Raw genomic sequence first — 12,527 nt, forward strand, 5'->3', positions numbered from 1 at the left:
AGCAGGATAAAAACCAAGCAGTCTAAGTAGGTAAACTCAAAGATTGCATCTCCAGATATACTACAAACTCAAAGTCTTCAGATTCTTCGATTAATAAGGCTTTGGCACCCATTTACTTCAGACAGATTCATCCTGGAAAAACCACCAGGAGAGGAGAGGAGAGGGAAAGGAAAGGAAACAAAAGGAAAGGAAAGGCAAAGCTAATCTACACCTAGGAGACAAAACACTATAACCATCACCCCCAATCCACATTTTAAAAAATGGTAAAAGAATAGAACGAAGTATTCCCGGGTCGTATCTGGCCCAGGGAAAGAAATCTTTCAAAATGATCTTTAAAATATCACAGAAAGGGACATAAAATAAAATCTAATGAAAGAGTCCAAGAAAATAATTATAGTTCATTGGGAATTCTTAATACATAGATAAGGTATGTTGTGTGTTCGTTTAAAGAAAAAGATGGAAAATGGAATATATTAGGAGAAAACCTAAATAATACATACGGCAAGAAGCAATATGTCAGCGTTTGGCATCCAGGAAGCCTAAAGGTTAATATCCTTCTGTATTTTAAAAGTGCAGTCAAACATATCAATTTTAGTTGCCTCTAATCTGAAGCCAAAACTTTTGGCATACTTCCCTCTTCACAGTGATAAAAGTACCAACAAGTATTTATTGAGTATTTGTCATGGGTCAGATACTGTTGTGAGCACTGCAGAAGATACAGCATTGAAGGTGACAGACAAGGTCCTGCCCTTATGGAGCTTACTTTCTGTCACAAGAAGAAATGATAAATGTGGTTGGACCAGGAAACAGAGCATGACTAATTCTCCGGTACAAAGCATCCTGTCCTACAAGGCAGAAGCTTTCTTGCTGAACGACAGTTTTACAGAGACCTGAATCTTTTCCAGGAGGAGAAACTTACAGTGTGTGTTTATAGGTTTGGGGGACTTTGCAAGGAGTAGGGGTGTAGGATAGGGCTTCACTGGTGGCACTAGTGGTAAAGAATCGGCCTGCCAATGCAGGAGACACAAGAGACACGTGTTCGATCCCTGGGTCAGGAAGATCCCCTGGAGGAGGGCATGACAACCCACTCCTGTATGATTGCTGAAAAATCCCACTGGCAGAAGAGCCTGGCGGGCTACAGACCATAGGGTCACAAAGTGTTGGACATGACTGAGCAAGGAAACAAGGATAGAACATGAAAGCAAATCCCACTAAGTCAAAAAAAGCTAATATTCTGACTCTTTAAACCCTGCCCATCCAGTAAGCACAATACCTCTGTGGCTTTGGTACAGAAGAACTTGGTTAATATTACAAATTTCTAGGAAGCTTTGATACATTTGGAAGCTAATGGGAAATAAAGTTTGTCTTTTCTCTGCCACCTCACTTGTTCAGTATGTCTTCCTGCAATCCTCTCTTATTTTCCCTTTTTCTATTTTGAGACTTTTATTCTTCAGAAATCAATGCTTTAACCTACTAGAACTTATACTATAACACCAAGTATAGTTTCATTTCCAACATTTTATCCCTCTCCTCTTATTCCTAAAACCCCCTTTCCCTCTTTTTTTATTACTCTTTGATCCCTGACTTTCTACTCTACCATCCCTTTTCTAACCACTTCACTCCAATTCCCCTTCCATCTTCTCCAGAAAGAAAAAAAAAAAAGATCACTAGATACAGGGAAAGACAGAACCAAGTAAAACAAAGGGTTGACAATATGCTGTGCATGCAGGTAAGTTCATTTTGTAAGAATTTGAAATTTCAAGTTTAAAAAACTGCCTTATGTGAATAAATTTTCTTGGACTAGAATTACTAGATATAACACTCAAAGACTACAAAAGTAAAGTGTTAGGGGCTTCTCTAGTTGTCCAATCCACCCCGCAATGCAGGTGATGTGGGTTCAATCCCTGATCAGGGAGCTATTAATAAGATCCCACACGCCGCAGAGAAACTAAGCCCTCACACCAAACTAGAGAGACGGGGGCCACAACAAAAGTTTCACATGATGCAGTGAAGATCCCATGTGCCGCAACTAAGACCCAATGCAGCCATATAAAATAATAAACATTAAAAAATAAAGTTTTACATATTTTCTTAGCTCTGAAGATATTCTTTCAAAAGTCCTTTTGTGTTTTTGTATATATTGAACAATTTGCAGGAGAGAGAGGAGGAAAGAACTGCCCCTGTTTTCTGCCTCTCATCAGAAGTCCCTTTTCAAATGTCTCTTAAGTCCCAGATCTGGCCTCTCCTGAAACTGCCTTCATACCACATACCTAGAATGCCTCACTTTATTATCCCTCCAGTTTGTCTCCCTGCAGGGATATTGGGAACAGCCCAAGTATGGAGTCAGACTGATTTCTACTGGAAGCTCAGCTTTACTTTACTTCTCCAGTGACCTTAGGCAAGTTACTTAACTCTCTAAACAATTTTCTCAACTGTAAAATGGTGAAGCCAATCTCATTACATTGTTATAAGCATTTAATGATCTAATCCATAAATGTTCTAATCACACTACGTGGCATACAGTTGTCATTTAATAAACAGCATATATGATCTATATACACATACACATATGTATACATATATAAACACCCAAGTGTCCATCTTTTCCTCACATACACATGCACTCTACCTGTCTGTTTTCAATGCCATTCTCCCAGAGCTCTGCCTTTCTGCTCTTGAAGCATTCACAATTTTCCAGATTCACAATTAGCTAATGTAGGAATCTAATCACTGAAAATGTGCTAATGAGAAAGGATAAGAGAAGAGGACAGTGACTACCGACTGCCAACTCCAATACCCTCCAATGGTAAAATATGACTCTTGGAAACAAAATTGTACTAAAAACTACATAGGCTGGATCAGTGATTCACAGTATGAATTTTAAGCAGTATCATTTGGGAGCTTACTGGAGTAGTTCTCAGTAACTGTGACTGCTTCTTTTACATGTGTTAATACATAGACCATCACTAATAAAAGAATAAAGAAACAAATGGATATTGTGTCCTTTTTCATATGAATTAAAGTATGTGCAGAGATACTGCATTTTCCCCCAAAAACTCTACAAAACAAACGTAACTCCTAGGAAAATAAGACCATGAGAAGGTTAAATATCCATGTAATGTCTGTGATAAAGCAAACCCTAGAACACAAGTCTCTTTTCAAGTCACTATTTCGAGGCCATACTATGTTGACTTCATAAAGTTTATATAGGACATACTGATTTGAAATCCCCCTTTCAAAAAGATGCAAAATTTGTAAATTAGGCAATGTCAAGAAAGCCACACCATCTGCCAGGCTAACAGGCAAGTCTCTTAAGTAATGGACTCAATGCCTGGCCATGCAAGTCAGCCACTTAGCCATTTTTCTAGACGCTATCCATCATTGAGCACATTCCCAAATTTCATGCAACATAATTTAAACATTTAACTGCCTGTTCTGATTGGAATAAACAGTCAGCCCAAGTAAAAGCTTGACAATCCTGACACCTAGTGGCTGTGAAAAACTGGGGGAGATCCAGTTTGGGAAAAAGTAGCTATCTACCGAAGCAATATCTTATAAACTACAGAGAATTTAATGATTATTAATACTACAAAATACCAATTCTAAAAGTAACACTATAAAATTCCATTTTGGCTCTGATTTGTCTAGTGGTCTATACAAAGAGGCTGAAACACTGGCATTTGTAAAGCATGTTTTCCTTTAACCTTACACATTTGGCAAACTTACTAAGCTTCAGAGATCAAACAAGAAAACTAAAGCTAAACTAAGCAAAAAAAAAAAAATTATCTGGCATATTTATGATTCCCTTCTTTAATTTTGTATGTATATTCACATCCTTTCTTGATCTTGAGGTGGTTTTTCTCCTCACGCATCCCCCTGTCAAATATAAAAGCCATCTATTCAAGCCACATAGAGGTTCCCTTTACATCACTAAAGCATCCTTTGTCAAAGGATAGCTGAACCCTCACAAACCAGCAGGAGTTTTCTTTAAGAAAGGTATAAGGACACACGTGGAAGCCCCCAAAGTGCACATCTAAAAGCAAGGACAATGCTGAATGCTGCAAAAAAAAAAAAGAAAAGAAAAGCATGAAGACAGCAGGTCAGCACCACACGCACACCTTATTTCTGCCCCAGACATTAGAATGTAAGTCTCCCCAGACCCTCCTAAACCTCTGACAGGCAGAGAGGTGAGAAGACTTAAAGTGTTCACACCCTCCACCAAGGAGAGCTCTGAGTCCTACCTGCTGACGTTTGAAGGCTAAATAGTCCAGATTTTCAAGCTCCTTCCCAAGCTTCTGGTAGGTTTTCTGGAGATCAGATTTGCTGGAAACATTTTTAAGAGACTCAAACGTCCTCTGAAACTGAAATTGAAAACAAGGTAAATCATTAGGATAGCAGCAGATTTTTCTCAAATTCCTAACCAGCTAACAAAGACAAATGGTCAATAGTGAGCCTCAGTTTCTCCCATTCATAATACAGAGATAACAAATGCCCTTAAATTAAATAATGAGACAAAATTATAAAGAATCAGAAACTGTATGCTAAGTACAAGCAGCATTGCTGCCTGAATGAGAAACTTGTTTAGTCCTCATTGTAACAAAAGAATATACAGAATTTTAAAAATTTTTAACTTTTCATGGTTTAGGATACAATGCTGCCCTTAAAGAAAAAATTACAGTGAATGTATAATTTCCAATAATAATGGGAAAGTATTAATAGTAAAAGATCTCTCACATCCCAATCACGGAAACAAATTTATGTAAAAGTACCCACTTGTCTCTATAGAAACACTTATGCAGAATAGGTACCCAACAAACTTCAGCCAGGAAGATCTGTCAGATCTTATATTTTGAGAAGAAAGGAAAATGAATGTTTTGATGATCGAAGCATATGTAGCATGTTCAGCAAACATTTATTCATTTCTGCTCTATAACAGACATGTTATTAAATTGATTCTGCTGAATCAGAATGCTTTCATTCATTTTTAAGTCAGAGACTACATAAACACAAAGGAGACAAATTACAGTGTATCACAGAATATTGTTCTGCTACTAATAATTAATTAAGCAAAAAGATCTCACAAGAAATTGAATTCTTGGTTTATCTTAGTAAATTAGAACATACTTTAAAAGATTAGTGATTGAAAATGTCAAAGTAATACCATTTGCAAGACATTTGCATTTACTCTCTCTTTATGTCATTTATTTCCCATATTCTCAGTGTGTGCCATTAGATAAAGATCTCTAAATAGAGACTTCACCATCTTAAACACACCAGAATTCCACTGTGACTATAATGCTATGAGACAGGCTAATAAAATTTTATAGAATATAATTAAGTTTCCAGGGAAATGATTTGACCCTTACTATTTCAAACTCTGTGGAATAAGTCACAATATAATGGCATTCTACTGAATTAAATCCTTAATTTCATGAAAGCAACATATTTATCTCAATCCAGGGTGACAGAGGAAAAAGAAATAGCAAAGAATGCTAAACTTTCACATCAGGACAATAAACTAAATTCAACAAACAATCTTTTAGAGCCTACTATGCACAAGGCACTTTGAATATAAAACATATTTCTAAAATAACTTACAGACTACCAGGGAAATTAGACATAAAGCTCAAAAATGGGAAAGATACTGACATTTACTGCACGCCTACTCAGTGTCAGTTACTTCATCCTTTTCAATTTAAGCTTCACAAGAACCACAGGAGTTCCTATTTCTCTTCCATTCTAAAAGCAAGTAAACTGAGACTCAGAAAGTTTAAGCTGTTTTATTTTTCAATAATACATAATTTTAATTCATAAAACAATAATTCCTTAATTTTTCTTTCTCTTGGCCTTTTCTTCTGATCTGGTTTTTCTTTCTATATGCCTTTCTCCTAAGAATCACCAAAGCTTTTATTAAGCCAAATGATATCTTTTTCCCAGTTTCACTGAGATATAACTGACATACAGCACTGTATAAGCTAAGGGGTATGGCATAATGATTTGACTTACATACATCACAAAATGATTATCATAATAAGTTTAGTGAACATCCATCATCTCATAGAGTTACAAAATAAATGAAATGTAAAAAAATATCATTTCCTTGTGATGAGATCTCTTCAGATTTACTGTCTTAACTTTCATATATAACATATATCGTCAAACATATTTATCATGTTGTACATCACATTTCTAGTGCTTATTTATCTTATAACTGGAGTTTGTGCCTTTGGACTACCTTTGTCCAATTCCCCCTCCCACCACACCTCACCTCTGGTAATCACAAATCTTATCTCCCTATACATATAAATTTGGGGGTTTTTTTTGTTTGCTTTTGAAGTATAATTGACCTACAATACTATGTCAGTTCCTAGTATACAATATAGTGATTTGATATGTCTATACATTTCAAAATAGAACTAGGTTTTTACCCTAATATTTACACTCTTTCTACTCTACCATTAACTTTTACACTAGGCAAAGTAGTAAAAAGAGTGCAAAAAAGGAGATAAAAGTAATGTGGTGAAATAGAAAAAAACTCACTGATACTGTTGGAGAGACTCAGGCCATATAGAAGACATGAAGGAATTTGAGTTGGGTCTTGAAGGAGTTTTCAGAGCCTTAAATGGGAACTGACTCTCCCCATCAGTTTAAACATAGCCAAAATCTGCTCATTCTCCCCTTCTGTAGCAGAGTAAACAAATTTCTTTTAGTATAATTTTAATAACCTGTATATTAGCTATTTATCATATTGTATGATAATTTCTGTACTTTGCCCATTTCTTGGTTTCTTCTCACTATGTTTAAATAAAACTAATACCAGATCTGAGAATCTAAACAATTTAGAAATTTTACCTATGAATTAATATAAGCTTTTACCAATCAACCTGTTCAGTTCTAAAGCATTCCTTATCCTCTGCATTTTCCCTTTCCTAAGATATTAGTTTTATTTCTTAACTATCTCTTCTTCACATTGTTCTTTGTGAGTTTTATGCAACTCCAAATAGCAACTTTAGGGTAAACACATTTGTAAGGCTTCAAAATAAGAAACATGAAAACCAATACTTCCAGGTAATACGTCCATGACCAAAGAAAAAAGGGAAATCCAGTAATGATACATCCCCACAAGATGTTTTCATTAACAGTGGGAGCTTTCATAACGTGGAGATTTTAGCTTGAACTTTCATTATCAGGACTTATATCCTTCATTTATTGACACTAACTAGTTCCAAGTGCTCAGACTATGATGATTCGTTCATTTAAGCAGCTTTTCTCACTTACAACAAATAATTATCAAGGAGAGGTCATATAAAATCTATAATGTAACTTGAAGTTAGGTTTCTATTAAACATATCCCATTCCCATCTGCTCACATATACAGTTAAACATACTAGAGAGTGAAGTAGTAATTCTGCCTTACAGGTGAAGCTAAAGTACAAGAGATAAAAATAAGACAAAAGCTAAGGTTCAGATTTTACTTTAAGAGATTTGCGGTTACCTTGATTTGAAAATTTTTTATTCCAATAGGCCACTGTGCTTAATCACTGAAACAGACCTCTTGAGATATTCTACATTAGTTTAGTACACTGTAATTTCATTATATTTACTGCTTCTCAATAAAGATCTCTCAATTGAAGATGAGAAAGGAAGCATGATTAATTTAAAAGATTTTAATATTTCTGGATTTTTCCTGTTCAAAGTTTTGAGTGAAAACTTTGAAGAATCCCCAAATAATTTGTTGAACACCAAGTTTATCCTATGTTAATGTTTTTAACTCATTGCAAACTAAATTCAAACTTTAAAAAAAAAAACCCAAAGAATAAATTTGATCCAAAACAAACTTAAACTTTAAGTATGTTATAAAACTGTCAAAACTGAACATTAAAATAGCCTCTTGTACTGAGACAGAAATTCAAATTCTGTTCAATCTGACTGCCGCTGCTGCTGCTAAGTCGCTTCAGTCGTGTCCAGCTCTGTGCAACCCCATAGACGGCAGCCCACCAGGCTCCCCCATCCCTGGGATTCTCCAGGCAAGAACACTGGAGTGGGTTGCCATTTCCTTCTCCAATGCATGAAAGTGAAAAGTGAAAGTGAAGTCGCTCAGTCCTGGACCCCATGGACTGCAGCCTACCAGGCTCCCCCGTCCATGGGACTTTCCAGGCAAGAGTACGGGAGTGGGGTGCCATTGCCTTCTCCATCCAATCTGACTACTTTAACCAAATTTCACACGACAGACAAGAATAAGAAAATGCAAACAGCATCTCTAAAACCAAAAAGTAAGTATCGCGCATCACAAAAGCAAGCATTGTAAACACACACCCAGAGTGTTTTCTTATCAAATTCCTCTTTGGTCAGAAATTATAATAATAAGAATCCATAAAATAAAACAACAGAGGCCATGATTGCTCCTATCCCATTAAAATAACTGAAAATCTGTTTTGCAGAAAAGAGAAGCATGAGTGCGGCAGAAAAGAAAATAACTAGATTGACTCAGCATTCCCTCTTCCAAATACATTTTCCTCCTTTTCCTGACAACATACTTTTAAATAAATCTAAGCCAATGTTCTACACAAACTACCCATTCAATGAGTTCATGAAAATTATGTAGATTCATGGAGTAATTTGAGAAAGAGGACAAGAAGAAACCAGCTGAAACAGCAGGAAAAATGCATCCAGGGCAAGGAAAGCTTCCCTGGGCCTCACTGCCAATGTCCTGGCTTCCTCTTGAAGTCAGATCAATAGAATCAAATAATTCCACAGCTCCAGCAGCCTACTAATTCCTATAATGAAAAAATATTGAGTAGCACTGCTCCAAAAGAGCAGCCAGCTCATCAGTTGTCATTTTCCCTTATTTAATATTTAGTGCATTTGTATGATGTTAAGTGTTACTTGTAACATAAAAAGGAATTCCATACTCACAGCATTATGTATACAAAAGAGTATCCAATAAGTACCTGACTGAAAGCAATGAATCACTAAGTATGATCTTAGTGTCCCAAAAATGTCACTGTGAAATAGTACCAAAAGATTCTGGAAACTAAAGCAGAAGGAAGGAATCTTCAAAGAATAAATATTAATGCTCTATAAATATTAATGCTTAGAGCAAAAATGTTTTGAGCATAAGAAAGGCTAATCCACTCTATTTCAATATGGCAACAACAGAGCAACCAAAGTGAAGTATTATTAAGAAAAAAAAAGTATTTCATTTTCTGAACTTAATCCACTGACTCTCATATTTTCCAAATGAATTTATAGAATAATACGAGTCATGAAAGGAAAGCTTACAGCTAAAGCTGAAAATTAAAGGACACATATATCTCAAATGATGTTTTAATGTAAGGAATGATAACCAAAACTAAATTAAGAACATAGAACAAAAAAACTGAGCTTGAAATCTGAATTAGAAATAATCCTGTAGTGTTGACAGCACATTGCTCTTGAAGTCTGGGTTCGAGTTCTTGCTGTGCCATTTAATAATTTCATACCTTGGGACAAGTCACTGTTACTTCAATTCTTGATTGTGTTATCTGTAAAATGGGAGAGATTGTCCCCACCTGCTTACTTTATAAAATTGTTGTGAAATCAGTTGAGGAAAAATAAGACATTCATTCAACAAATATTTAATATTGGCCTGGCAACATGCAAGCCATGCATGAAATGGAGGGGAAAAAATAGCTCTTGCTCTAAAAAAGCATATAATTCAGCTTTACAGATTACTGATTTATAAGTTTTAAAGTTCCATAAAAGTATGAAATCACTGTCATTAAACTCATGACCATTCAGTAGTGAATGAGGATTGAACAAAAGAGCAATCCAGTAATTCCTTATTGAGAATCTCTCAGCAAGGGATTTTTGAAGGAAGTAGAAAGAAAAGATACATTATTTAGATTTTTCTTCAATATTGCTACAAAACTTTATTTAATTAATTTTAATATGGCAGAACACTTAACATAAGATATATGCCCCCCAAAAATTAAGTATACAATATGTTGTTGCTGTCTACAGGTACAACGTTCTGAGATTTCTAGTTTATTCACTTCACTTAACTGAAACTTTATGCACACTAATTCCCCATTCTCTCTCCCCCTTACTCTCTGTAAATCACCATTCCACTCTTTGATTCTATGATTTTTCTATTTTAGATATCTCATATAAGTGCAATCATGCAGCATTTATCTCTCTGTGACTGGTTGAGGTTATTTGGCATAATGTTTCATCTATGTTGTTACATATTATAGAATTTCCTTCCTTCCTTTTTAATACTGAACAGTATTTCACCATGCATTTATATTACACTTTCTTGATCCATTTATTTGTAAACATATAGGTTGTTCCCACATCTTTAGTGAATGGTGTTGCAATGAACATGGGAGTGTTAATATCTCTTTGGGATCCTGATCTCAATTCTTTTGAATAAATACTTAGAAGATGAATTGCTGGAGCAAATGATATTTGTATTTTTAATTTTTTTAGAAACCTCCATACTGTTTTCCATGATATGGAAAATACTACAGTATTAGTGCTTCCCTGATAGCTCAGTTGGTAAGGAATCCACCTGCAATGCAGGAAACCTGCTTCAATTCCTGGGTCGGGAAGATCCACTGGAGAAGGGATAGGCTACCCACTCCAGTATTCTGGCCTGAAGAATTCCATGGACTGTACAGTCCATGGGGTCACAAAGAGTCTGATATGACTGAATGACTTTCACTTCACTTAACATCACCATATTTTGCATTTCCACTGATGGGGTACAAGGGTTCCAATTTCTCCACATCCTTACTAACGCTTGTCTTTTTTTAATATTATTAATAGTAATTCTGACAGGTATGAGGTGATATCTCATTGTGGCTTTGATTTGCATTTCTCTGATGATCACTGTCACTAACCATTTATTTCATGTATTTGCCCTCTTTGGAGAAATATAAATACCCATTCAAGTTCTTGGCCCATTTCATTTTTATAATTTTATTTATTTATTGACTATGCTAGGTCTCTGTTGCTGTGCGGGCTTTTCACTAGTTGTGGCAAAGAGGGGCCACTCTCTAGTCTCAGTGCACAGGCTTCTCCTGCTGTGGCTTCTCGCACACGCTGTGTTGCAGCATGGACTCCAAAGTATGCAGGCTTCAGTGGTTGCAGCTTCTGGGTTCTGGACCTCGGGTTCAACAACTGTGGTGCACGGCCTTAGTTGCTCTGTGGTTAGCCCATTTCTTAATTGAGTTGTTAGTTCCTGAGCTGCAAAAGCTCCTTATATATTTTGGATATTGACCCTTTATCAGACATATGATTTGCAAATATTTTCTCCTATTCCATAGGTTGCCTTTTCTGTGTTGATTGTGTCCTTTTAATGCAGAAGCTTTTTTAAAAGTTTGATGTAGCTCCACTTGATTATTTTTGGTTTTGTTACCTGTACTTCTAATGTCATATCCATAAAATCATTGCCAAGACCAGAGTCATGAAGATTTTCCCTGATGTTTTCTTCTAGAAATTTCAGTTTTAAGTCTTACAATTAAGTCCTTAATCCATTTTTGGTTAATTTTTGTGTGTAGTATAAAATAAGGGTCTAATTCCATTTGTTTGTATCTGAATATCCAGTTTCCCACACCATGTGTTGAAGAGATTATCATTTCCCAGTTGTATATTCTTGGCACCTTTATTGAGGATTAGTTGATTATACATGTGTGGATTTATTTCTGGGCTCCCATTCTATTCCACTGGTCTATAGGTCTATCTTTATGTCAGTACCATGCTGTTTCAATTACTGTAGCTCTGTAATATTTTTTAAATAGAGTAATGTAATGCATCCAGCTTTGTTCTTCTTCCTCAGAATTGATTTGGCTATTTGGGGTTTTCATGATGTTCCATATGAATTGTAGAGTTGTTTTTAAATTTCTGTTTTAAAAACACCATTGGGACTTTAATAGGAATTGCTTTCAATCTGTAGATTACTTTGGATATGGAGTGTTTAACAATACTAATTCTATCAATCTATGTACACAGGATGTCTTTCTATTTCTGTCTTCTGTAATTTCTTTCATTAAAGTTTCATAGTTTTTTCAGTAGTACAAGTCTTTCACCTCCTTCATTACACTTATTCCTAGGTATATTATTCTTTTTGGTGGTATTGTAGAAGGACATTGTTTTTCTAATATCCTTTGCAGATAGTTCATCATAAGTGTACAGAAATGCAATTGAACTTGCTGTGATTATGATTTTCAATACAATGTTTAATAAAACTGGTGAGAGTTCACATTGTTCTCTTTTTCCTGATCCTAGATGAAAAACTCTCAGTTTATCAACATTAAGTATGGTTTAAGCTATGAGATTGTCATATATGGACATTATTATGTTGAGGGAATTTTCTATCCCTAGTTTCTGGAGAGTTTTCTTCATAAAATGATGTAAAATCTTTTCCTGAATCTAATGAAATGATAACATTATCAGTTCACTTCAGTCGTTCAGTCATGTCCAACTTTTTGTGACCCCATGGACCACAGCAAGCCAGGCTTCCCTGTTCATCACCAACTCCCAGA

The 12,527-nt window shown here is 35.5% G+C and overlaps 1 protein-coding gene across 1 annotated transcript in view; it reads right to left on the reverse strand.

Annotated features, from left to right (window-relative positions):
* Positions 1-12,527, reverse strand: part of CTNNA3 (catenin alpha 3) — a 1,724,101-nt gene that overhangs the window by 1,609,813 nt on the left and 101,761 nt on the right. The window contains exon 4 of the mRNA XM_065919867.1: positions 4,242-4,361. Coding sequence (XP_065775939.1) covers positions 4,242-4,361 — 120 coding nt within the window. The remainder of the gene's footprint in view (positions 1-4,241; positions 4,362-12,527) is intronic.

The sequence above is a fragment of the Muntiacus reevesi genome, chromosome 2 (genome assembly GCF_963930625.1).
Source record: "Muntiacus reevesi chromosome 2, mMunRee1.1, whole genome shotgun sequence".
Classification (NCBI taxonomy): Eukaryota; Metazoa; Chordata; class Mammalia; order Artiodactyla; family Cervidae; genus Muntiacus; species Muntiacus reevesi.